The sequence below is a fragment of the Symphalangus syndactylus genome, chromosome 8 (genome assembly GCF_028878055.3).
Source record: "Symphalangus syndactylus isolate Jambi chromosome 8, NHGRI_mSymSyn1-v2.1_pri, whole genome shotgun sequence".
Lineage (NCBI taxonomy): Eukaryota > Metazoa > Chordata > Mammalia > Primates > Hylobatidae > Symphalangus > Symphalangus syndactylus.
In genome coordinates this window covers 16,699,285-16,725,454 of record NC_072430.2, presented here as the reverse complement: position 1 = coordinate 16,725,454, position 26,170 = coordinate 16,699,285, and the positions used below count along the sequence as shown (strand labels likewise).

Sequence of the window (26,170 nt, the reverse complement as noted above, 5' to 3'; positions counted from 1 at the left end):
AAGCCACCTGAGTCATCAGCACCGTGCTACTATTTTTATTTTGTTAATTTTAGAGATGGGGCCTCACTGTGCCACCCCAGCTGGGGTGCAGTGGCTATTCCCAGGCACAATAGTAGCTCACTGCAGCCTTGAATCCCTGGGCTCAAGCCATCCTACTGAGTAGCTGGGATTACAGGCACGTGCCACTACCCTGCCTGAACCTGTTATTTTTAGGAGGAGACTGGAGCAGATGTGCCCTCTCTTCTCTAGTGTGGAGATACTGACTTTGGAGCTGAAATCAGGCATGGGGACTTAGAGTGAGGGCCTGGCCGGGCCCTGTTCTGCCCCACAAAAAGCCTGCAGGCTCAGTGACCATCTGTAGGCCTCTGTGTTTCCTGACCTCAGGCTAACTGCTCACCTTGAGGGCTCTGCTGGTCCCTAAGTTAATGATAAATGTCCCAGATCCATAAACAAGTTTTTCTTTTCTTTTTCTTTTTCTTTTTTTTTTGAGCCAGAGTCTCGCTCTGTTGCCCAGGCTGGAGTACAGTGGTACGATCTTGGCTCACTGCAACCTCAGTCTCCCAGGGTCAAGCAATTCTCCTGCCTCAGCCTCCCGAGTAGCTGGGATTACAGGTGCCTGCCGCTACACCTGGCTAATTTTTGTATTTTTAATAGAGACAGGGGTTTCACCATGCTGGCCAGGCTGGTCTTGAACTCCTGACCTCAAGTGATCCACCTGCCTTGGCCTCCCAAAGTGCTGGAATTATAGGTGTGAGCCACCGCACCTGGCCATAAACAACTTTTTCAAAACAACTTCTCAGAAGCAAAATAAAACAGCTGACTTTTCCATTGGCGCTTCCCTCCCTACTCTGCACCCTGTGCTCCGGAAGTTTTGGCCAGAAGTGAAAGGGAAAGAAAAGTCTCCAATTAATACCAGCTTCCAGCTGAGAGGGAAGAGTTGGTGGAGGGCATGTCTTAGGAAGTTTTGATATGAAAAGCTTCCCCATTGTCAACCAGAAACTGCTTGGGACTTTCCAGAAGGGTCAGGGGCAGTGACTCAGAGGGCACGTGACATGCCTCAAATACAGTTCCCAGCATTCCCACTGCAATCTCCTGGCCTGCAAACACACACTTGATTCCAAAGAAAATGTCAACTGCTTTGTGTAACAGTGAGGCAATTATATATACACTGGCAGTTGAGGAACCAGGCAACAGAAACTGGCGCCATGCAAAATAAGGAAGCTCAAACTAACTTCTCCTTTTAGTTTCTCTAGTGATTTGTCAAATGTTTGCTGAATGCCTGCTGCATGCCTCCCTCCTGGGGCCAGCAGGATTGTCCCGTGGAAGGACATTTCTCAGTTCTGTGTCTCTCAGTGAGAACACTCTCTGGGAGAAAACCAGCTCCTAACCCTTGCTTGGTAATGGCTGCTCAGGGCCAGGACAGCAGTGCTGCTGATTCCCGGTGGTGGAAACTTGGTCAAGCGGCTGGGCTTCTCTAAGCCTCATCATCTCATCTTTAAAGGGAATAGCACCACCACCTCCCAGTGAGAATGAAACATGAGAAAACATAAATAAGGCACCGGGTCCATAAATAAGGCACCCCTGAAACACAGGTGATGATGAGAAGTATACACAAATCTTTTCCATTATTTAATAACATCCACATAATTATAACTTTAAGGAAATTGCTATGACTTTGCTTGCAGAACAGTGCTGGTAAGAAAAGCAGAAAAGGAAAAAAAGAAAAAAAAAATTCAAAATTTTACCTAAATGAAAGGACAAAAAACAAACTCACCTGATTCATGTGGGAAGGACAGGCTGCCTTGAGTTCTGCAGGGAGCACAGTTGGCAATCCTGGAGTTCAGCATTGCCACGGTGGCTGAGGCCCAAAGCACTGTGCAGTGGTGTGTGTGTGAGTGTGCCCCCCAGGGCATGTTTCTGCTCCCACTGGCTGCCCTCTGCCCAGGCCAATGCATACCTTGGTTTTGATCTGTTTGGCTGTGTCGGTGAGGAAGATGGAGGAGTTGGGGTCACTGGCACTCATTTTGGTCTGGGCGCCCTGCAGGGCGGGGAAGAAGGTGGAGTGCAGCAGGGCTGGTTTAGGATAGCCGATCCTGGGGGCGACGTCCCTTGTCATTCTAAAGTAAGGATCCTGTGGGGAGAGTAAGGACCCTGATGACAGTGGCTGGAAAACATGCCAGCTTTCAGCCGTGAGCAGTCCCTGTGAGCATCTTCACAGAAGGCTCTCATGCTTCCAACCAAAGAAATTCACTCCCTCCTCCCTTTCATATCTTTTCCTTTTTTTTTTAAATTTTACTTCCACTTCTGGGATACATGTACAGAACATGCAGGTTTGTTACATAGGTATACATGTGCCATGGTGGGTTGCTGCACCCATCAACCCGTCATCTAGGTTTTAAGCCCCGCGTGCATTAGGTATTTGTCCTAATGCTCTCCCTCCCCTTGCCTCCCACCCCCCAACTTTCTTTCCTTTTTTTTGAGACAGAGTCTTGCTCTGTCGCCCAGGTTGGAGTGCAGTGATGCGCTCTCGCTGCAACCTCTGCCTCTGGGGTTCAAGCGAGGCGAGCAGCTGGGATTACAGGCGCCCGCCACCACGTCCGGCTAAATTTTGTATTTTTAGTAGAGACGGGGTTTCGCCATGTTGGCCAGGCTGGTCTTGAACTCCTGGCCTCAAGTGATCCGCCTGCCTTGGCCTCCCAGAGTGCTGGTATTACGGGCGTGAGCCACCCTGCCTGGCTGCCTGTCATATCTTTCAACAGCTCTCCCTGCTGAAGAGTTAAGAGGAACCTGCTGTCAATGCCCCAGACTTAGAGAGCCTTGGTTCTGCCTGCTGACCTGGTCAATGGCACATGGGATAAGGCACTGGATATCTGTCCTGTCTTGGAAGATCTGTGGGAATGAGTTGCTGAAGGAGGGAGCAGCCTGGATGGCAGGAAAACTGATCTTCCCTGAAAATGAGAAAAAATATTTTTACATGTGAGATGAGTTCCTGTTCTGCTTAGTTAATAAAGGAATAAACAAAAACAGGTTTTCTCCCCATTATAAAATAATCATTAAAGAAAACCTAAAAAATACAGAAAAGTAGAAAGAACGAGCTGTATAGTTGCAATGTGTCTCATTTCATCCATTTTCTTTATATATTTTACTCTATGCATTTTTGTTGTGATTACACTATATTTGGTCTTTCCTTGGCTTTTTCTTTTCTTTCTTTTTTCAGAAGGAGTCTCGCTTTGTCGCCAGGCTGGAGTGTGGTGGCTCGATCTCAGCTCACTGCTACCTCCGCCTCCTGGGTTCAAGTGATTCTCCTGCCTCAGCCTCCCGAGTAGCTGGGACTACAGGTGCATACCACACCCAGCTAATTTTTGTATTATTAGCAGAGATGAGGTTTCACCATGTTGGCCAGCATGGTCTCAATCTCTTGACCTTGTGATCTGCCCACCTGGGCCTCCCAAAGTGCTGGGATTACAGGCGTGAGCCACCGCGCCTGGCCTTCCTTGCCTTTTTCATTGTAATGACTACCCATGTTGTTACTAAGTATATTCTGTCCTGTCAATGTATCATATTATTTAACCATTCTCTAACCACTGGGCATTCAGGCTGTTCCACCTTTAATTATCAGAAGTTATGATGAATGTATTTTGGTATTTAAAAGTTTTTAGTGTTTTGGATGTTGTTGCTGTTATTACTGTCATTAGTATTTGCTTAGACCTGCAGAAGCAGAACTTTTGACCTCTCTATGGCCCCTGACAGGTGGTGCCATGCCAACCCCCACCGAGTGGCGGTACCCAGGCCCTTGGGTGAGCTCAGATGTTGCTGGGCCCTGGGCATGCGGCTGGCCCAGTGTGACCCTGATGCTGTGGAGCACATGCCGCTGTGGCTCTGGTTCCAAGCAGGGCAAACGCTCCTCACAGAGAGCCCCGGCAGCACATCCCAGGGAGCTGTCTCGGCTGGCAGCTGACTGAAGGCCTCAGAGGCCTGCTAGGCCTGAAGCCATGCACCAAACATCAAGTAGAGGAGGGGATCAGGAGGCCCAGCCACAAGTCTCAAGGACCAAAAGTCTAAAAGTCTACAAGGCCAATGCCTCTGAAAGACACATGGAAATTTATGGAGAGGGCCATGAAGGCATGCACGTGGGAGGCAAACCATTTGCATATCTGCTGGGGTGGAGCCATGGAAGGAGAGCACGGCAGCGGTGGGAAGGCTCCAGAAGGCCATGAGTCAAGCCCCTCATCTTACATGTGGGGACACTGAGGCTCAGGGAGACAAAGACTCAAGGCCCTCTCATGGGTGGCAGACCCAGCTGTCCTTCTCCATCACCCCTGGGTTCCAACCAAGGCCGCCCTACACTGACTGGGGTCCCACCAGAGCTGTTGGAACCCCAAAGTCATCCTTAGATTTTTCTTTCTTCTGAACTTTAAGATGGGTGACAGGAGAGGGACAGACTTACATCCTGAAGTACAGCTTCACCCAACCCAGAGAAGCTGCTCAATGCATTACACTAGCTAGTCAGATTCCAGGACGACGACGACCCACCCACGCCTGGGTGTCCTACCTTAAAGAGACAGTTGCAAATGCTAACATCTCAGAGATATTTAAACCAGGCGTGTGTCTCCTCCAGAACTCTGCTCCTTTTTGAAGGGTGCAGGGAGTGGTCCACAGCAGCAGTGGGCCCCTTACCAATGCAGTCGCTGTCAGTGAAGCCGAAAATGCCTTTCACTTGGTTGAAGGTAACATGCTTTTGAATCTTCACCACATTTTTGTAAAAACCTGAGCTCATCCTGCAAAGACAATGAGAATGAAATCCCAAACGGGAGGGCGGGCTTCACTGAAGGCAAAGTCACAGTTGTTAAAATTGGATGCCAATGAATAGTGGCATGGGCCAGACTCAGGGCCACATTGTGATCAACACATAAGCACCAGGAAGGTGCCAGGAAGTCATCTGTAGGCAAAGATACCTGCATCAGGCAAAGCATACACACGATTACCTGTGGAGTTGACTGGGAAAGGCAGAAACCAGTGTGAAACCAACATGAAGCAGACATACAAACAAGGCAAGAACACAAGCAGATTCAGAGACTCGCAGCTAGCATGAAAAATTTAAATTCTGCCAGGGTTAGCAGTTCAGTGGGCTGTGAGCTCAAGTCTGGGAGCTCCCGGGAGCTTCTTAGTTGAGACATGCTGTGTTGTGGGAGACCATCTGCTTGTTGTTGGATGAGCGTATGGATAGACACCCATGGCCCAAGGAGGAAGGCCTGTCTCAGTGCAGCTGGTCCTCCTAGCCTCTGGCCACTGCTCCCCACTGCTGTTTGGGCAGAACTGACCCTATATCCACAACAACAGGGCTAGGCCACAGTGGCTGATTCAAGCAACCCAACTCTCTCTTCTGGATGGTGAGAGGTATGGGTACCAGGCCTGAATCTGTGGCAGCCATTCCACTACCAGAGGGAACTAGGCTGAAGAAGAAGCAAACACAGCGGGGTGTAGGGGTTTGGCAGAACCCAGAGTGGCTTCTTTTTTTTTGTTTTGAGAGAGTCTCACTCTGTAGCCCAGGCTGGAGTGCAGTGGCATGATCTTGGCTCACTGCAACCTCCACCTCTTGGGTTCAAGCAATTCTCTTGCCTCAGCCTCCTGAGTAGCTGGGATTACAGCTGCTCGCCACCACGCCTGGCTAATTTTTGTATTTTTAGTAGAGATGGGGTTTCACCATGTTGTCCAGGCTGGTCTCAAACTCCTGACCTGAGGTGATGCGCCTGCCTCGGCCTCCCAAAGTGCTGGGATTACAGGTATGAGCCACCGCGCCCAGCCGAGTGGCTTCTTATATTGCAAGTGGCTTTTTATATCGCATCTTTGTATTACTATATTCAGTAGCTTTTCCTCTAGGCCCTACCATGTGTCAGACACTATGAGGGAAAAGGGGGAAGGCCGGTGTCTTTTAAGTGTTTGCACCATGTGGCAGGAGCTGTGCTAGATGCTGCATATGTGTCAATACTACTAAAATCCCCTTCAAAGTAGTAGCATTGCCTCCACCTTACAGTTAAAGACTAGGCTCAAAGAAGTTCAGGGTCATAGTCACAGGCCCAGTGAGTACAGGGGCTGGGATCCCAACACAGATTCACCTGGCCCCAAAGCCTCTGCTTGTCTCACCACATCTTATCCTTTAGAAGAGTTTAGACTTTTGGGTCAGGGCGGAGGACTACTGACTGTCTTTGTGCAGGTGGGGTGGGGTGTCAGGAGTGCAGGGACACTGGCTGTTTGTACTGGGTGAAGCACAATGCTGGGAGGCCTGCAACGGTCAAGGTCAGCGCCAAGGTCTGTCCAGGTTGAGCAGAGGCAGCATGGGAGGGATGGACTGTGTCTTTCGCCTAGCAGCCAGCTGAGTTTCAGGCCCTGGGGGGCACTGGAGAGGGCGGGCGCAGTACTGTGAAGGGGCATGCCAGGAGAACCAGCATCTGTGCCACCCACTCAGCACGATGGAAACAACAGAGAGCAAGAGCACAGCCAACAGCAGCACCGCCTGGGAAGATGCGGCCTTGTCTTCCTGCCAAGCAAACCAGGAACACCGCAGGCAGGGAGGGTCCCTCCTGGGCACCGCAGCAGGCCTCACAGTCAGTAAGGACAGCAGCTGTCTGTCACCTGGGGAGATGGGCTGCAGCAAAGACTCCATGCGCCCTTGGGATTGAGGCACCTGGGACACCCTAACCCTCACAAGGAGGGAAAGTCTCCAGTACCCCCAAACTGTGGCAGGACTGTAGCTTCACGGTGTCTGACTGGTATTTCTGAGTTAGAGCATGCTGCCCTTTCTTAGAAGACTGGTCATTACTTGCTGCAAACTGCTGCCACTGTGCTGGCTACACGGTGAATGCAGGCGCTGCACCGTGAGCATGCGTGATCCTCCCCTCAAGGGACGACTGTCCCCCTGCACAGCTGGGATGGACCCATCATGCAACAGCAGCCACGCCAGTGCCGGCACATGGAGGCTTCTCACTGGCTGCGGTGAACACACCAAACTGTATATCACGTGGCTGAACAACCAGTTACCCCAGGGAGGGCACCTGCCTTTCACTCTCAGACAGGGTTTAAAGTGGGAAGAGATTTTAGATTACAACATTTACTGAGCACTCCCCAGGTGCCAGGCGTGGCTTGAAGCACTTTATATGCAGTGCAGGCACTATCATCTCCTGACCATGGTCTTCTCTACCCCTGCCCTTTGTCCCTATTATCACCATAGAACTTATTATCACCTGATTGATCACCTGTTAGCTGATTCTCCCCATTAGAAGAGAGGCTCTACGCAGCTGCTGAGATAATGGTTTTGCTCCCTGCTGTACCCCCAGCATGAGTCTGGCATATAGCAGATGTCCAATAAATATTTGTAGAACAAATGAGCAGAGTGGAGAAAGCAGGCAGAGAGGAGCTCCTCCCATGCCCAGGCCACACGGTGGACGGCTCCTCCCATGCCCAGGCCACACGGTGGATGGCTTCTCCCATGCCCAGGCCACACGGTGGATGGCTTCTCCCATGCCCAGGCCACACAGTGGACGGCCGTCAAGCAGAGCACTTGCAACCTCTGTTATGCTGCCCCCCACTAGCACCCAGCTCCCTTCCTCACAGGAAAATGGAAGCTCAGAGATTTAAGGACTTGCCCAAGGGAACAAGACCAGGCAGGGGCAGAGCTGGGTCTGGACCACAAGTTTTCAGACTCCCAGCTCAGTGCCTTTGCATCCCTCAGGGCCCTGGGCGGGAAGGCCTTTCTGGGGCCATGTGCAATGTGCAGGGGGAACTGCACTGGCTTCCTTCCTCATGGAGGCCTCACCACCTCCCTCCCACTCAAAGAGGGCGATGGCTGGCTTTGTTGAATTTCCAGCTCCTAAACTACAGGAAGGAGCTTTATTAAGCCAAAGATACAGATTTTGAGTTAAATTCAAGACAGAAAAGTAAAATGCTCAAATGTTTAGAAGAAACTCTTAAAGTAAAATGTCTGAATAGAGGATTTACCCTTTAAAATGTCTCTCCTCACTTTAGGTTCAATATAAAATGCCTTTCAAGAAAGATATCATCGACCCTTTTGGTTGACATACTGTCTGGGTTTCATCTTTACTCCATGTTTGTAAAGAAAAAGGAAGTTCCTGACCAGGTGCAGTGACTCACGCCTGTAATCCCAGCACTTTGGGTGGTTGAGGTGGGTAGATCACTTGAGGACAGGAGTTTGAGACCAGCCTGGCCAACATGGTGAAACTCTGGTTCTACTAAAAATACAAAAATTAGCTGGGTGCGCTGGTGGGCGCCTGTAATCCCAGCTACTCAGGAGGCTGAGTCACAAGAATTGCTTGAACCCAGGAGGCAGAGATTGCAGTAAGCTGAGATCATGCCACTGCTCTCCAGTTTGGGTGACAGAGCAAGACTCCATCTCAAAAAAAGAAAAAAAAAAAAAAAGGAAGTTCTTATTTAACGAAGGTGGAGGTTGGTCAGGAGCTGCAACCGTAGTTGCCAAAGAGACAGCACGGTGAACGGCGGCCTCACTCCACGTTCAGAGAGTGCTGAAAGTGGGGTTGCTCAGGTGATGGTCTTTTCATGTGGACTGTTCAAAAGTTCATCTACCCCATTGCACATCTATTGGCTGAATCAGCTTCATGGACTATTATAGGCACTTGCTCCTGTCTCACCACCAGCATTTACATCTGTCGACGAAGGGGCTCAGCTTTGCTTCTGCTGTGTCTGTGGGGCCCAGGAGGGGATGGGCCACAGAGAGCACAAATTCAGGAACTATGTTATGTGTCTTACTCAGTTAGCGGGGAGAGGGCCACACTGTACCAGATGTGGCAGAGGTAAGGCCCAGCATGATGGAGGACCAGAGAGGGGCATCTAAATTTGGCTGTGGGGAGGGAAAGCTCCTAGGGAAAGGTGATGCTTGATCAGGCCTTTGGAAGAAAGTGTAGGAATTAGCTAAGCTCGGGGTGGCAGGGTCAGGAGAGTGGGTGGGAATTCTGGGCAGCACAGAGCATGTACAAAGGAGAGGGATGTGGAACTGCAAGCTGTTCCACTGAGCTAGAGGTAGCAGTGATGCTGAAAAGGAACACAGGGCCAATCATGAAAGGGCTCATGTGCTAAGCGAAAGGTGAGAATTCTCAATGTCATCTAAGGAGGAGAACTGGGAAAGACCCGCAAGTGGAAGATGAGATTAGCTCTGAGTTTTAGGGAGATCACTGGCTGGTGGGGGCAGTGGTGGTTTGGGAAGAGGACAGCAGCTACTGGGCAATGCCAGCAGCACTGCCTGACTGGAAAGGGAGATGCAGAACCCACGGTTGTCTCTGCCGAGGTTCAATCAGTTGAATCATTGTATGGAATGGGGTGAGAATCAGGAAATAAAGTGCCATGAAAATTACACTAATACGGCTGGGCACGGTGGCTCACACCTGTAATCCCAGTACTTTGGGAGGCCGAGGCAGGGGGGATCACTTGTCAGGAGTTCGAGACCAGCCTGGCCAACACGGCAAAACCCGTGAGTGAGACTCTGTCTCAAAAAAAAAAAAAGAAAGAAGGAAAGAAAATTATACTAATGATGACATCTGTGTTCTTGTTTGATCCCATTTCATGGACATGGCTGCTATGACACACAGCCACTAAACCCAGGTTCAAGGATCTGGATCCCTGTCTATTTCCCTTCCTTCAAGGATGCCACAGGGCCTCACATGGCTGAACCAAGAGAAGTAATTTTAAAAGATCTAACAGGTGCTAGGCGTGGTGGCTCATGCCTGTAATCCCAGCACTTTGGGAGGCCAAGGCGGGCGGATCACGAAGTCAGGAGATCGAGACCGTCCTGGTTAACACAGTGAAACCCCGTCTCTACTAAAAATACAAAAAATTAGCCGGGCATGGTGGCGGGCACCTGTAGTCCCAGCTACTTGGGAGGCTGAGGCAGGAGAATGGCGTGAAACTGAGACGCAGAGCTTGCAGTGAGCTGAGATCGCGCCACTGCACTCCAGCCTGGGTGACAGAGCAAGACTCCGTCTCAAAAAAAAAAAAAAAAAAATTGGTAACATTAGAAAGCTAACAGTTTTACTGGCTGATAGAAGGGTGAGATTGCCTATCAGGGCATACATTGCTCTCAATGGATATAAAACCACTACTCAGTTTTGTTTTTCTTTTTTTTTCCACTCTGTCGCCCAGGCTGGAATGCAGTGGCACAATCTCAGCTCACTGCAAACTCTGCCTCCCAGGTTCAAGCGATTCTTCCGCCTCAGCCTCCCAAGTAGCTGCAACTACAGGAGCATGCCACCACAGCCAGCTAATTTTCGTATTTTAGTAGAGATGGGGTTTCACCATGTTGGCCAGGCTGGTCTCGAACTCCTGACCTCCTGACCTTGTGATCCACCCAACTCAGCCTCACAAAGTGCTGGGATTACAGGCGTGAGCCACCGCGCCTGGCTGCCACTACTCAGTTTTAAGGTCTTATAAAAGGGAACGTTCCGGGGATGCGGCTCTAAGCAAGTCCTCCTGTGCTCACTGCTCACTTGCCTCTCTAGTGTCCCTCTTATCCTGCCTCGGCATGGTCCCTGATAGTGAGCTAACATGGGAGGGCCTGCTCAGAGCCCAACCTGGGCTGCAGGAGCATAGCAATGAACCCATTCCTCCTGAGGAATCACCTTAGGGGAGGAGTAACACGTCTTAGGGGAGTGGAGTAACATGCCTTAGGGGAGTACCATGCCCTAGGGGAGACCGCACCTTAGGGGAGTACCATGACTTAGGAGAGTATCTCACCTTAGGGGAGTACCACAATTTAGGTGCTCAAGAAATATTTGTTGAGCTAGATAGTATCCTTCTTGTGATGGTTGACCAAAGTCTTATTTTTCTAACACATTTCTTGGTAATCATTTGGGATGAAACTTGAAGGATTTTCAGAATGAAATATTTTGGCTTATTAAATGGCTGATTAAAAGAACTAGACTGAGGGAATTGTGTAACCAGAGTCTTTTCTCTGTGAGGAAAAGGTGCACTGAAAAGGAGGAAGACATAACTCTGGAAGACTGACTATCCTCGGCAAGAAACTGCAAGGCAGGACTTCCCGGCACAGCTGAGGATGAAAATCTGAGATGCCATCATGCTGTGGCTGAGCCCATATTTTAAATTTCTGTAAATGTAATTATGGAGACAATAATTGAATCTTTAAGATACTGATATCACTTAATCCTTTCTATTTATATACACAGCTTTTCACTTTCAAAATTATTGGTAAATAAAACCAATAAACCAGCTCATAGCATTTTTTTTTCCTTTTTGAGATGGAGTCTCGCTCTGTTGCCCAGGCTGGAGTGCAACGGCGCAATCTCAACTCACTGTAACCTCCACCTCCTGGGTTCAAGCGATTCTCCTGCTTCAGCCTCCTGGGTAGCTGGGCTTACAGGTGCATGCCACCACACCCGACTAATTTTTGTATTTTCAATAGAGACGGGGTTTCACCATGTTGGTCAGGCTGGTCTCAAACTCCTGACCTCGTGATCCGCCCACCTCAGCCTCCCAAAGTGCTGGGATTACAGGCGTGAACCACCATGACTGGCCACTCATAGCATTTAATAAAGGAAGAAGAACATTTAGCAGGCCTTAAGACCATTTCAGCTGTTTCGAATTTAGCTGTGGTCATGACAACTTGACATCCTCCTCTACCTATTAAAAAGGCAGCCAGACGTTTTCTCCTTACCCCATGTAGTCCAGGTCAGAGAATATGAAAGTCTTGTTGATGTCAAAGCCACAGGCGATGATGTCCTTGGCATTCTCCACAGCATAGCTATAGGCCTGGTCCAGGGTCAGGTCCTTCCACAGATACTTCTCATCATCCGTCATCTGGATGACCAAGGGCACGTTAAACACGTCCTGGAGCCACCTAAAGAAACACAGGGGAAGAAAGCTGACGTCTCATCTCCCCTGTGGAGGAACACCATCGTGCATCTGAAAACACAGTTCCTACTTACAATGTATGTTAAAACTTCCTTGCCTACAAAATCACAATTTGAATCGTGATATGAATTTGACTATGGATAATGATAAGGTCTACTACCATTTATTGACCAAGATGGCCCGTATGCTCTGTGTTAGCTGCTCTACACACTTTGTTTTGAAGCCTTACAGTAGTTTTATGAGGTAGGTATCTTCACTCTCATCTTGCAGATGTGGAAACTTAGGCTCAGAGAAGTAGCCGGCCCATGGCCATGCGGACAGGGAGCAGGATAAGAGGAGCAGGCCTGGCTGACTCCAAAGCTGCGCTCTCCCCATCACTCCATGGTCCTCTAAAGTGAGCCCAGGAACAAAGTGAATGGAAGCCAAAAAAGGGCCAACTCTTGACATCTTGGTTGCTCAGCAAATGAACCAGCATGATCTTGTCAGTTCTAAACATGGTTTATAAGCAACATTCTCAATTCACTAAGAGTAAGAAAAGCCGTAAGATCCAATACTTACTTTGTGAAAATAAATGGAATGAGGTGACCTACATGCATTGCTTCAGAAGAGGGGCCCCGGCCCGTGTACAGATAAAATGGCTTCTTATTTTCATAGGCATCAAGAACCTGATTCATATCTCTAAAGGAAAAAGGAGAAGAGGAAGAGTGTGATTTTCTGAGAAAAATATCAAGGCAATAATGCACTTTTGGAAATGAAAAATATAGACAGAGATGAAACAACATGGATAATAACTAGAGTTTGTTACCTTTGGTACTTATGATATAAAAATGACAGGAAACTTCTACTGAAATGGTTTCTTTTTTTTTTTTTTTTTTTTTGAGACGGAGTCTTGCTCTGTAGCCCAGGCTGGAGTGCAGTGGCGCGATCTCTGCTCACTGCAAGCTCTGCCTCCCCGGTTCATGCCATTCTCCTGCCTCAGCCTCCCGAGTAGCTGGGACCACAGGTGCCCACCACCACGCCCAGCTAATTTTTTGTATTTTTAGTAGAGATGGGGTTTCACCATGTTAGCCAGGATGGTCTCGATCTCCTGACCTCGTGATCCGCCCGCCTTGGCCTCCCAAAGTGCTGGGATTACAGGCGTGAGCCACCATGCCCGGCCATACTGAAATGGGTTCTCTTGTGAGTGTTTTAAAAGACAAGATGTGTAGGTTTGGAATAATGTATTTAAAAGATGGATCCAGCTGTGAAGCTACTGGGACTCTTGGAATCCCTCCAAACATCAGTGCCGACATACTGTGGGCTTGGTACACTTCCCTGGGGATACCAGGCCAACACCATATGATCCTTGCTCAGAATCACCCAGCCCTGAGGACTCTCAGACCAATACTGGGCAAACTGCATGGGAGCAGACAGTCCTGGCTTACCAGGGAAAGTAAGAATTGTCCTCTGGGAGTTCAGAGGTCAAGTCCTCACTTGGAGATCTATCTGGGCCCCTCAGCCAGCTTGGGACTAGGTATCTTCATCTGCGAGTCACTCTAGTCATCCCCCTCCCCACCAGGCTGCTTCCAATCACAGCTGCCTGTGCCCCACCTCCAGAGACTGATTCAATGGATCTGAGGCGCTCTCTGGGAATGTGTTTGTTTGTTTGTTTATTCATTTATTTTTGAGACAGAGTCTCACTCTGTCACCCAGGCTGGAGTGCAGTGGCATGATCTCTGCTCACTGCAACCTCCGCCTCCTAGGTTCAAGTGATCCTCCTGCCTCAGCCTCCTGAGTAGCTGGGCATAGTAGGCACCCGCCACTACGCCCAGCTAATTTTTTGGGTTTTTAACAGAGACGGAGTTTCACCATGTTGGCCAGGCTGGTCTCAAACTCCTGACCTCATGATTTGCCTGCCTCGGCCTCCCAAAGTGCTGGGATTACAGGTGTGAGCCACTGCGCCTGGCCGGGAATGTGTATTTTTAAAAAGCTCCGTGACGACTTCCAATGTTCAGCAGGGTGGGAAACCAACATTCCAGGATGAATGTCCTTTGTTTCTGGGTAAAATGTCCCCAAATACAAGAGGAATAACTACCTTTTCCAGAGGTCTGGGTAGGAGAATCTAGAGAACAGTATTCTGAAAGTGACTTCTCCTTATATTCCCCAAGCCAAGGGTCAACATTGCTTATCTCTGGACAGATACAATTGTAGGTGTTCTAGTTTTTGGGCTTAGTTTTCATTTTTTTTTCCCATGAAATGCTCACATACTGCTTTTGAAATAAGGAAAGAAAATAACCCATAATTTTGGAAGGAAAGAATCCTTCTTTGGTTCTCACAACTAACCATATGGACTTACAGAAGAGAAAAAAATGCAGCTGTGCCACGAGCTGCTTTTCTTGTGTTTATACGGAGCATCTGAGAACTCACTGTGTGCTTGGTCCTGGGGTGAGGTGCTCCTGACAAGCGTGCAGAAATTTACTGGGTTCCAATTTTGAGCTCACGTTTTATGAGGATGGGTTCCAGCAGAGACTCATTCAGCTACTAAGGGAACCCAGTCACCTGCCCACCACTTGAAGCTTGACTGTGCATGGTAGATCTCATTTAATCCCCAATTTTACAGATGACAAAATTAGACAGAGGGGCAGTCTGAAATTTGAGAATGGGCAAATGCCTCAGGTCCTATGCTTTCCTAAGCCAAGAGGCTACAGGATTACTATACTGCAGTTAATAAATAAGTCACAAAGGCAGTGAGAAGAACCACGCCATGCTAAGATAAAAAACGCTGACTACAAACCAATAAAATTAGTAAACTTTGAACCAAAGTGACTGGGTGTGTGTGTGTGTGTGTGTGTGTGTGTGTGGTGGAATAAAAGAGAAGACTCAAATGGCCAAAATCAGGAATATAAGAAGGGGTATTACTACTGACCTTATAGGAATAAAAAGGATTACTACATAAGGGAATACTATGAATAACTGTATACCAATACATTAGATAACATTGATGAAATAGACAAATTCCTAGAAACAAACTACTGAAACAAACCCAAGAAGAAATAGAAAATATACACAGATCTGGAACAAACAAAAAGACTGAATTAGTAATCAAAAAACTTCCTACAAAGAAAAGCCCAAAACCCCATTTTCACTGGTAAAGTCTATCAAATGTTCAAAAAAGAATTAATACCAATCTTTCCCAAGCTTTTCCAAAAAAAATTGAGTAAGAAATACTTCCCAACTCATTCTATGAGGCCAGTATTACCCTGATACCAAACCAAAGACATTAAAAGAAAACTGTAGACCAATATCCCTTATGAACACAGATGTAAAAATCCTCAGCAACTCACAAACCAAATCCAGCAACATATAAAAGAGATTATACACCATGATTGAAAATCAACTGATTTTCAACACCATGATTAAGTGGAATTTGTTCCAGGAATGCAAGGTTGATTAAACACACAAAAACCTATCAATGTGATACACCATACTAATAAAATAGAGGCCCAAACCCACATGATCCTTGCAATAAACACAGAAAACGCATTTGATAAAATCTAACATCTTTTCATAATAAAAACACTAACATGTTGAAGGGTACATAGAAAGCCCACAGCTAACATTATACTAAATAGTGCATATTCAGTCTTTACTGAAAGCTTTTCCCCTAACATCAGGAATAAGACAAGGATGCTCACTTTCACCACTACTATTCAACATCCTATTGAAAGTTGAAATCAGAGAAATTAGGAAAGAAAAAAAATCCAAATTGGAAAGGAGGAAGTAAAACTGTCTCTAATCATAGGAGATACAATCCTATATGTAGAAAATCCTATTGAATCTGCAAAAAGAAAAAAGCATTAGAGCTAATAAACCCAGTAAAATTTCAGGATATAAGATTAATACACAAACATCAATTGTATTTTTTTTTTTTTTTTGATACGGAGTTTTGCTCTTGTTGCCCAGGCTGGAGTGCAATGGCACGATCTTGGGTCACTGCCACCTCTGCCTCCTGGGTTCAAGTGAGTCTCCTGCCTCAGCCTCCTGGGTAGCTGGGATTGCAGGTGCCCACCACCATGCCTGCCCAATTTTGTATTTTTAGTAGAGATGGGGTTTCACCATGTTGGTCAGGCTGGTCTCGAACTCCTGACCTCAAGTGATCCACCCGCCTTGGCCTCCCAAAGTGTTGGGATTACAGGCATAAGCCACCATACCCAGCCATCAGTTGTATTTATATATAGTAGCAATGAACAATCTGAAAATGAGATTAAGAAAATGCCATTTACAATAGCATTAAAAAGATAAAATTCTAATGAATAAATCTAACCAAAGAAGTGCAAAACCTATACACTGAAAATTACAAAACATCAATGAAAGAAATCAAAGAAGTGAAAAGACATCCCATGTTCATGGATTAGATGAATTAATATTTTAAGATGGCAATATTCTACAAATGAATCTACAGATTCGGTGCAATCCCTATCAAAATCCCAGCTGCTGCTTTTGCAGAAATGGAAAAGCCACAATTCATATGGATATGCAAGGGGCCCAGAATACCTAAACAATCTTGAAAAAGAACCATGTTTGAGTACTCACATTTTCTTTTTTTTATTTTTTTTGAGACGGAGTCTTGCTCTGTCACCCAGGCTGGAGTGCAGTGGCGCGATCTCGGCTCACTGCAAGCTCCGCCTCCTGGGTTCACGCCATTCTCCTGCCTCAGCCTCCTGAGTAGCTGGGACTACAGGCGCCCATCACCACACCTGGCTAATTTTTTGTATTTTTAGTAGAGATGGGGTTTCACCGTGTTAGCCAGGATGGTCTCGATCTCCTGACCTCGTGATCCGCCCGCCTCGGCCTCCCAAAGTGCTGGGATTACAGGTGTGAGCCACCGCACCCAGCCAAGAATAGTTTTTTCTTTCTTTTTTTTTTTTTTTGAGACGGAGTCTCGCTCTGTCGCCCAGGCTGGAGTGCAGTGGCGCGATCTCGGCTCACTGCAAGCTCCGCCTCCTGGGTTCACGCCATTCTCCTGCCTCAGCCACCAGCCTCGGCCTCCCAAAGTGCTGGGATTACAAGCGTGAGCCACCGTGCCTGGCCAAGAATAGTCTTTTCAAAAAACAATGCTGGGACAATTGGATACCCACAAGAAAAAGAATGAAGTTGGAGCTGTACCTCACAAATACACAAAAATTAACTCAAAAAGGATCAGAAACTGAAATGTAAGAGCTAAAACCACAAAACTCTGAGAAGAAACCATAGGTGTAAATCTTCACAACCTTCGATTAGTCAGTGGTTTCTCAGATACGACACCAAAAACACAATGAAAGATAAAATAAACTGGACTTCATCAAAATTAAAAACTTTCATACTTCAAAGGACTATCAGCAGAGTGAAGAGACAACCTATATAATGGGAGCAAATATTTGCAAGTAATATTTGAATAAGAAACTAGTATCCAGAATATATAAAGAACTATTATAACTAACAATAAAAAGACAACCCAATTAAAAAGTAGGCAAAGGATCTGAATAGACATTTCTCTAAAGATATAAAAATTGTTAATAAGCACATGAAAAGATTCTCAACATCCTTGTCATTAGGGAAATACAAGTCAAAACCACAATGAGATACTACTTCACACCCATTAGGACGGCTATAAAACACAACAACATGGAAAATAACAAGAGTGGGTGAAGATGTGGAGAAATGGGAAGCTTCCTATGTTGCTGGTGGGAAAGTAAAATGATACAGTTGCTGTAGAAATATTTGTCAGTTCCTCAAAGAGTTAAACATGGAATTACTATATAAGACATTAATTCTATTCGAGGTATATGCCCAAGAGGATTGAAAACATATATCCACCCCAAAACTTGTATACAAATGGTCAGAGCAGCATTGTTGATAACCAAAAAGTGAAAATAACTCAAACGTCCATCAACTAATGAATGAATAAACAAAATGTGAGGTATATCCATTCAATGGAATATTATTTGGCAATAAAAAGGAATCCAGTATGGATACACGCTACAACATGGAGGAACCTTGAAAATGTTATGCCAAGTAAAAGAAGCCAGACACAAAAGGCCACATTTTATATAAACATGATCCCGTTTATATATATAAAGTGCCTAAATCTAGATATAGAGAAAGTAGGCTAATGGTTGCCAGTGGGGAGGGAGAAATGGGGGATGACTGTTAACCCATTTATGCCTAGTGTTCCATAATTGGAATGCTAAACTTGTGGGAGTTATTGATATCTTACTGCTCAAGGTGATCGCCAAGGTCTGATTTTTCACAAAAAATTTTTACAATTGGCCGGGCGCGGTGGCTCATGCTTGTAATCCCAGCACTTTGGGAGGCCGAGGCGGGCGGATCACGAGGTCAGGAGATCGAGACCACGGTGAAACCCCGTCTATACTAAAAATACAAAAAAATTAGCCGGGCGTGGTGGCGGGCGCCTGTAGTCCCAGCTACTCGGAGAGGCTGAGGCAGGAGAATGGCGTGAACCCAGGAGGCGGAGCTTGCAGTGAGCCGAGATTGCGCCACTGCACTCCAGCCTGGGCGACAGAGCGAGACTCCGTCTCAAAAAAAAAAAAAAAATTTTTACAACTTCTGGCATAAATGGGTTAATGGGTAGAAGTTTCCTTTTGGGGTGATGAAATGTTTTGGAATTAGATAGTCATGATGGTCTCACAACCTTGTGAATATACTAAAACCCACTTAATTGTATACTTAAAAAAAGTGAGTTTTATAGTATGTGAATTAAGGAAAATTTTTTATTATATTCTGCCCAGAAAGTGGGTTGAGCAAGGCCTGGAGTTCTTTGCAGGTAGAATTTGAAGTGTTTGGGCAAACCGCTGGGCTCTGTCCTGGGGGTGTTCTCCTGTAACCGTGAAGTGCCAGTAGAACAGAACAACCCTATGTCAGATCATAAATTCCATGGACACAGCTTCAAAAATGGGCTGCCTCAGCCCAGATAACTGTAGGTTGGGAGAGGCAGAAACTCTTTTGGAACCTGCCCATATCTTGATGTTATCTGCATGGAATTTATGGCCTAAGGTACAGATAATCTGTTCCATGCATTCTCTGTTGGTTTGTCTTTTGGTATTGTTTATGGGCAAGTCAATACAATAGGAGGAAGAGGGTTTGGAATTTCAGGAAGCCTACTGTTTGTCGTGTGGGAAATGCTGAACTTGGACATATTATTCTCTTTTCTTTTCATGACATTTTATAATTTATTTACAGCATGTAATCTGGGAAGAATCTCATCTGCTATTAATATGATTCCCACCTTGTGAGGTGGGCAGTCTACAAATGAAAAAACTAAGAGCCTGAGGGTGAATGGACAAGCATGATCCCACAGTGGGTTACTGACAGGACAGAGGATGGATCTCAGTCTTCTGACAGCCGGCCATCACTTTTCCCACAGTACCAGGTGGCTTATGAAGAGGGTGTCTTAAGATTTTTTTGAACTAAAAGAAGAGGACAGGTGAGAAGGCCTGTGGTGAAGAGCCCCTGACCTGTGTGAGAAGAAGATGCCTCTGCGCAGGAAGCGGTGTGGTCTTTGGCCGGTAGCTCTCTCTATTCGGTTTATGAGCTCTTTGTCAATTTTACTGCTTCCAAACCGAACTGGAAAAAAAGAAGAGATGACTTTCTTAGGTGGCAGGAGGTTTAGTGATCAGATATTACTGAAATGAAGGTGAAAAGTGAGTGATCCATGCACAATCTTAATGAACACAAACCTCTTTAGGCCTTCTGCTAAAGGTCCTTACCCCGAACATAAAGTAAAAGGTCTTTGTATTAAAACAACAGCTGAGATCAACACAACCAACAAAACAGGAAATAAATTACAACACAAAATGCTGTTTTGCCTGAGACTGGGTTCTGATGGGAAACATATTCAGAATGAGATCCAGCTAGCAACTTTTGACAACAAAATATAAACATACACATATATAAATATGTATATATATATATATTTGCTTATTAAGGTAAAATTTATATTCACTGACAACCATGATTTCTCACATTCTTTATTTGTTGAAGTGAATTAATGTCTGTCTTCAAGTGAATTTTCCCTCATTGATAGTCTATACTGAAATCATGGAAAATGGCTTTGACTTAGATGAAAACATTTCAGTTCTGTTTCTTCTCTGATAATTAGCAATGATCTCAGAGTAAAGACTTCAATGGAATGGCAACAGTCTTTCCTGAGCAGGAAGGCCCTCAAAGAAGGGCATGACAGTAAGAACTTGCCCAATGTGAGAAGTCACTGCTCTTAAGCTGACTTCCAGCATTCTAGGTCCATAGTCAGTATCACTGGAGGTGAAACCTAACTAATCTGTGATTGACTTGTAGCCACTAAATGTTATAAATGGCCATTTCAATAGACCTTTCCCAAGTTCTGAAGTGCTCAAAAAAAGGGAAAAGCTTCTATTAAGTTGTCTACTATAGATCATTATTTTGAAATATATTTTATATTGTTATTTTATTTTAAAATAATCCTTTGGGAATATAATGCACAATCAAAAGATTTTAGTATCCATTTTTTCTTGGCATTGAAGCTTCACTGAATTTATGATTAATTCAAAATTTAAAAACATCAGTGGAATCAACTCAATGGGACCACTTCTAAAAGTTGCAGCTTTTTCTGGGAAGAAAGCAGAGGACGTACCAATGAGCTTATCGTAGTCTATGCCTTTTGCACTGCTTGTCTGTACCGTCCATGGGTCCACAAAATCCTCTTCAGCATCTGTGGCATCTGGGCCAAGATTACTGGTAGTAGGTGCTGGGTTCCCTGGAGGACAGTCAGCCTTGTAATCCTCCCCCATGGCAGCTTTGTAGCTCATTTTTAACGACAGCAACATCTTTACTGCAGAATCAATTTCATCCTGAGAAAGGAAATAAAAGTGATGGCTAAAAGCTATTACTAATAGCTGATATTTGCTGAATGATGCCTATTCTATGGCAGGCACTATGTGAAATGCTTTCACACGTGTTACCTTAGTTAGTGTCACAACCCTACAAGGCAGGCATTGTTGTCACTGTCCTTTTCCAGCTCAAGAATCTGAGACTCAGAGAGGTAAAGGAGCTTACCCATAGAATCACAGCAAGTCATCGGCTCGAAAGCACTTCATTTTTATCTGTTATTCTAGTGCTACCATGAACACTTTGGGACAGTAGCAGTGACACAATGTACACTGTCATTTATGACAAAGTTCATATGCTAAAGATTTCTCAAACACCACTGATGCCAGAGAATTTGTGTGACAAGCTCCTTTAATTGAGATTCCTGGAGTTCTGCATTGGAACTAGTTTTTACATTCCACACAGGTTGAGATGAATATTTATGGAAACTTAACCAATGATGCCACTAAGGATAGTAAGAGCAACTAAAACAGATAAAAGCAAGGACAAAAAATGTAGGCTCTCAGGTTATAAATTAAGGAGGGATTCATTGGGAAATAGTTATATCACCACATTTTGGAGTCTTATCAAATTATCTTGAAAAAACAAACAAACAAAATAACAAAGGTAAAACGTACCCTTGGGTAGTCTGGAAACGTATTAAAGACTCTTTTGCAGGAGTCCATAGTGGCCACCCCTGGAAGCCTGGTCTTTAGAAAAGCAGGCCTAATTAAGCTGATTAGTCATGCTATGCCCTAAAGCTCTATTCTGGTAATTGGCCTTGCTGGATTAGATCGCAAACAAAGAATATACACAGTCCAATTTGCTTACCAAGGGAAATACAAACATTTCCACTTACAGTTTATACAGAACATTCTTTCTTTTAAATCTCCTTAAATTCCTTTTACCATATACAGAATGTTCTATAAACACCAACCTCCATTCAGAGATAACTGTTCCATCAGATACAGCACTTGGGCCATAAAGGACTGCGATTCTGGAGTGATCTGTGTTTCAAACTACAAAATTATCTGAGACTCATCATTAAAATGAGCCAGATTTGTGGAATCAGTAACCCAATGGATACGATTCATAGATGAGATGTTTGCCCAGGTTAGATAGCTAAGTATGTTCCACCCATCTCATTTCTGTAGTACCTAGGCTCAGTACTTGCAAAAAATAAGTTTAGTACGTATAATCTATTCAATTATCTATGAGAAGGCTTACCTTGCTTTGAAGTACACTGCAGTCAATATCCCTTAATAACTAGCTTTGTTGACATTTCATACTCTATCTGGTCTAATTCTGCTTGTAACTAGAAGGCTCTGCGAAAGTCAAACATTTAACCAATGTCCCTGCTCAAGGACCATCTGCATTTTGGAATAGCACGGAAATAAGACAAGCAGGCTTACCTTGTCTATTTTCTTATAATCAGTCTTAATCAGTGTTTGAACCAGGACATTGAAACAGGATTCAAAAGCTGATGTTAGCTGGGTGCAGTGGCTCACGCCTGTAATCCCAGCATGTTGGGATGCCAAGGTGGGCATATTGCCTGAGCTCATAAGTTCGAGACCAGCCTGGGCAACATGGCAAAACCCTGTCTCTACCAAAAATAGAAAAAATTAGCCAGGTATGGTGGCACACACCTGTGTTCCTAGCTCATCAGGAGGCTGAAGTGAGAGGACTGCTTGAGCCTGGGAGGCAGAGGTTGCAGTGAGTCCAGATTGTGCCACTGCACTCCAACCTGGGTGATGAAGTGAGATTCCCATCCTCCAAAAAACCCAGAACATCAGTTTTTTTTATAGACAGCGTCTCACTTCAGTCTCCTGAGTAGCTGGGACGGCAGGTGTGTGCCACCATGTCTGGCTAATTTTTAAATTTTTTGTAGAGACAGGGTCTCCCTATGTTGTCCAGGCTGGTCCCAAACTCTTGGCCTCAAGCGATCCTCCTGTCTTGGCCTCCTAAGTGCTGGGATTATAGACATGAGCCACAGAGCCTGGCCAAAAGCTGATGTTCAGAAAAAAAAGCCAGACACAAGACTGTATACTACCTGACTACATACAGTTCAAACCCAGGTACAGCTACCCCTGGTGGGAGGAGTCATGGCAGAAGCTGAGGGGTGTGAGGGTGGCTTCTAGGTGCTCTCTGCTTGCTCTTGATTTGGGTGCTGGTTACACAGGTGTGGTCATTTTGTGAAAATTCAGTGAGGTGCCTGCTTATGATCAGCATATTTTTCTATATGAATGGTATATTTTGATTTTAGAAGTTACTTAAACAAAAAGGAGAAGAAGAAAAAGGCTCTGCTCTCTTTCTTAATACCCAAGACCTAGCATTGCTTCTTCAGTCCTGTTCAAACTATTTCCCCTCACAGCCCTCAGATTCTGACTTATTCCCCCCAGGAAACTTGCCGCTTTAATGAGCTGCTGCTACTGAAGGACGTGGATCTTATTCTTTAGATACACTGGAGCAGAAAAGACCTTCGCAGTCCATGGCCTAGATAAATGGCAGGCCAAGAAAGAGCTGATGGTGCCCTCTCAGAGAACTGGCGCTCCCAATGTGGCTCAAACTATTTTGCTAGAAGTTTATTTTTCAAATTTCCAAAACATCAAGTGCTTCTACTACCAAGACATTTCAGGGTCAGATACAAATGTACTTCTGAATTTTTCATCACTTAACTCTGGTCTCATTGTGCAACCTCTGATGTCTTCAACATGTGCCAGTCAATTGCATTAGTCAAATAATACACTTGGAAGAGTTATTATAAAATGTATTAAGTTGACTAAAATAATGAACATAACTGCAGTCACTAAGAATTACTAACTAAAAACATTTACTAAATGTTATTCAAATTTAATATTAAATGGACAAAAATACCACTGTCAACTTCCCAAAATGAAGGGCTTACATAACCCCACTGGGTCTTTTATTTATTTTATAATTTTGTTTTAAAACAAGTTGGTTTAATCTTTTGAGCCGTACCTGGTGAGTAAATCTCTTTCTGTAAAAAAGTAACTTCTTTTTTTTTTGACATTACTTTCTTTCAGTACTATTTATTTCCTTTAAAATATGAGCTGGGTGCAGTGGCTTGCATCTATAATCCCAGCAACTTGGTAGGCTAAGGTGGGAGCTCAGGAGTTCGAGGGTGCACTGAGCTAGGATTGCACCACTGCACTCCAATGTGGAAAGAGCGAGACCCTGTCTCAAAAAATACACACACACACACACAAATACATGAAAAAAAAAATAATGGTTTAAATCAGGGTCCCAAATAGTCAAAGTAAACTACTGGGGAATATGAGATGGTTGATACCATCTGGTGACAAGCAAGGTGTTTGATAAGATAACAGATAACAGGAGTTGAAAGTGATGGAAGTCGGGCCAGGCGTGGTGGCTCACACCTGTCATCCCAGTACTTTGGGAGGCTGAGGCGGGCGGATAACCTGAGGTCAGGAGTTCAAGATTAGCCTGGCCAACATGGCGAGACCCCCTCTCTACTAAAAATACAAAAATTAGCCGGGTGTGGTGGCGGGCACCTGTAGTCCCAGCTACTTAGGAGGTCAGGTTGAACTCAGGAGGCAGAGGTTGCAGTGAGCCAAGACCGCACCAGTGCACTCCAGCCTGGGCAACAGAGTGAGACTCAGCCTTAAAAAAAAAGAAGAAAGTGATGGAAGTCATGGAGAAGCTGGGGGACCTAGGAGTAGAGTCACCCCAGAAGGAAATGAAATGCTTATGTTCTAGTTAAAGATGCGTATTGATGATGATACTTCTGAAATCTACTACAACAAAAGCAGAGATTTTTTTTTTTTTTTTAAAGCATAATCCCACAAGGACAAAGGAAACAAGAAGAGGATGACAGCAACAAGGTTTCAGAAGCCGGAAAGCTGATGAATGACCAGTGCCTAATAGCATGAGAGAAAAACAAATGCTAAGACATCGTGGAAATACTGGAAAGTGACCGAGTGTACACTGCTATGGAATCGCTCAAAGGTTCGGGCCTTAGTGACCTCGGGCACTTACAGGGGCGGGAAAGCGGGTTATGAAAACAGGAGCACTGGTTGAAGTCTCTTCAAGAAGCAGTTACTGAGAATCCCTCTCCCCTCGGCCAAGGGAGTGTCACAGTTTCCCCTCCATTCCAAGGTTTCATGTCAAGAGAGGACAGAGTTACAGGTGCCTAGACTGGGGGCAATCTGCACAGTTGGGGCACCGGCAGCACACAGAGAATAGGGAGCTTCGGGGAAGGATCCCACAGCCCAGCCCTTCTCTCCCACTGAGCCGTAGAACTCTGGCAGCAGGACTCACCCCCTCTGAACAGTGGACTCGTGGAGCTTTCTCTGGGGAATCTCACTTAACTTTAAAGAAAATATCTAAAGACCTTGACATGAAACGTTCCGCAACAAAAGGGGAGCAGCCTGATCACTCTCCAGGAAGTGGAACCTATATTGATAAGCTCCTCCCCAATGAAGAGTGCATCCAGCAGCTTTTAGTCCACCCCCGAAAACACCAGCAAACAGCCAAGAAACACCAGACAGTTGAGAATTGCCTCTAATATGAAAGGCAGGTAGAAAACAAATTAAGATGGAAGAAACTGAGATTATAAAGGATGTAGAGGACATATGGAAAACTACCATTAAGATCTCAGAGACAGAGAGTTGAGTGTCCTGAGAGGTCAGATTGCTGTCAGACATGGCCCATGGACATGGACATGAGCATGGACATCGTAAAATGGAACTTCCAGATTACAGACAATGGAAGATAGAAGGGACACCATTGGAAACTATCCAGAAGAAGCTGGCTGCAAAAGGGCTAAGGGATCCATGGGGCTGCAATGAAGCTTGGAGATACAAGGGCAGCTTTGCAAAGAGTGTTTCCTTTTTTGATGTATTGTTTAAAGGATTCAAATGGGGATTTGCTGCATTTGTGGTAGCTGTAGGAGCTGAATATTACCTGGAGTCCCTGAATAAAGATAAGAAGCATCACTGAAGATAATACTTGGAAGTATCATAGTGGTTTCTTAACTCTCCAAAATAAGATTTCTTCACTGTAGCCTACTCGTCTGGTTTGTCTCTTACAGAATATTAGTAAGATTTAATAAAGTAAAATAAAATACAAAAAAAAAAGATCTCAGAGAGAAAAGGGTAGTACTGTACCTATGAGTCAGGGCAGAGTGCTGTGAGGAAACTTCAGGGAGCATACACACTCCTGGAAGTTAAAAATGATAGCAGAAATGGAAAACAATAGGAGGGTTACAAAATCAGAGAAACAGTCTCTGAATTAAAAAAAAAAAGTCTGTGAAGAGAGAAAACAGAAGAGATCAAAGAAATCATGATTTCTGAGAATTAACGGTCATGAGTTTCTAGTCTAAAAGGCAGGCTGAGTGTGGTGGCTCACTCAGTAGAAA

At 45.2% G+C, this 26,170-nt stretch overlaps 2 protein-coding genes across 5 annotated transcripts in view; one reads left to right on the top strand and one right to left on the bottom strand.

The window, feature by feature from the left end:
* Window positions 1-26,170, bottom strand: part of WARS1 (tryptophanyl-tRNA synthetase 1) — a 42,428-nt gene that overhangs the window by 6,835 nt on the left and 9,423 nt on the right. For all 4 annotated transcript variants that reach the window (XM_055288185.2, XM_063643914.1, XM_055288186.2 and 1 more), the window contains 7 exons: window positions 20,540-20,756; window positions 19,386-19,494; window positions 12,451-12,570; window positions 11,696-11,878; window positions 4,678-4,778; window positions 2,836-2,948; window positions 1,958-2,131 (listed from right to left, as the gene is read on the bottom strand). In XM_055288185.2, coding sequence (XP_055144160.1) covers window positions 1,958-2,131; window positions 2,836-2,948; window positions 4,678-4,778; window positions 11,696-11,878; window positions 12,451-12,570; window positions 19,386-19,494; window positions 20,540-20,756 — 1,017 coding nt within the window. The remainder of the gene's footprint in view (window positions 1-1,957; window positions 2,132-2,835; window positions 2,949-4,677; window positions 4,779-11,695; window positions 11,879-12,450; window positions 12,571-19,385; window positions 19,495-20,539; window positions 20,757-26,170) is intronic.
* LOC129487454 (NADH dehydrogenase [ubiquinone] 1 beta subcomplex subunit 3-like) lies at window positions 25,420-25,883 on the top strand. The gene has a single exon (XM_055288217.1). It carries the CDS (start codon window positions 25,456-25,458, stop codon window positions 25,750-25,752), a length of 297 nt encoding a protein of 98 aa, XP_055144192.1. The 5' UTR covers window positions 25,420-25,455; the 3' UTR covers window positions 25,753-25,883.

Coding starts and splice junctions, on each gene's coding strand:
- LOC129487454 (XM_055288217.1), top strand. CDS start 25,456: ATGGCCCATGGACATGGACATGAGCATGGACATCGTAAAATGGAACTT.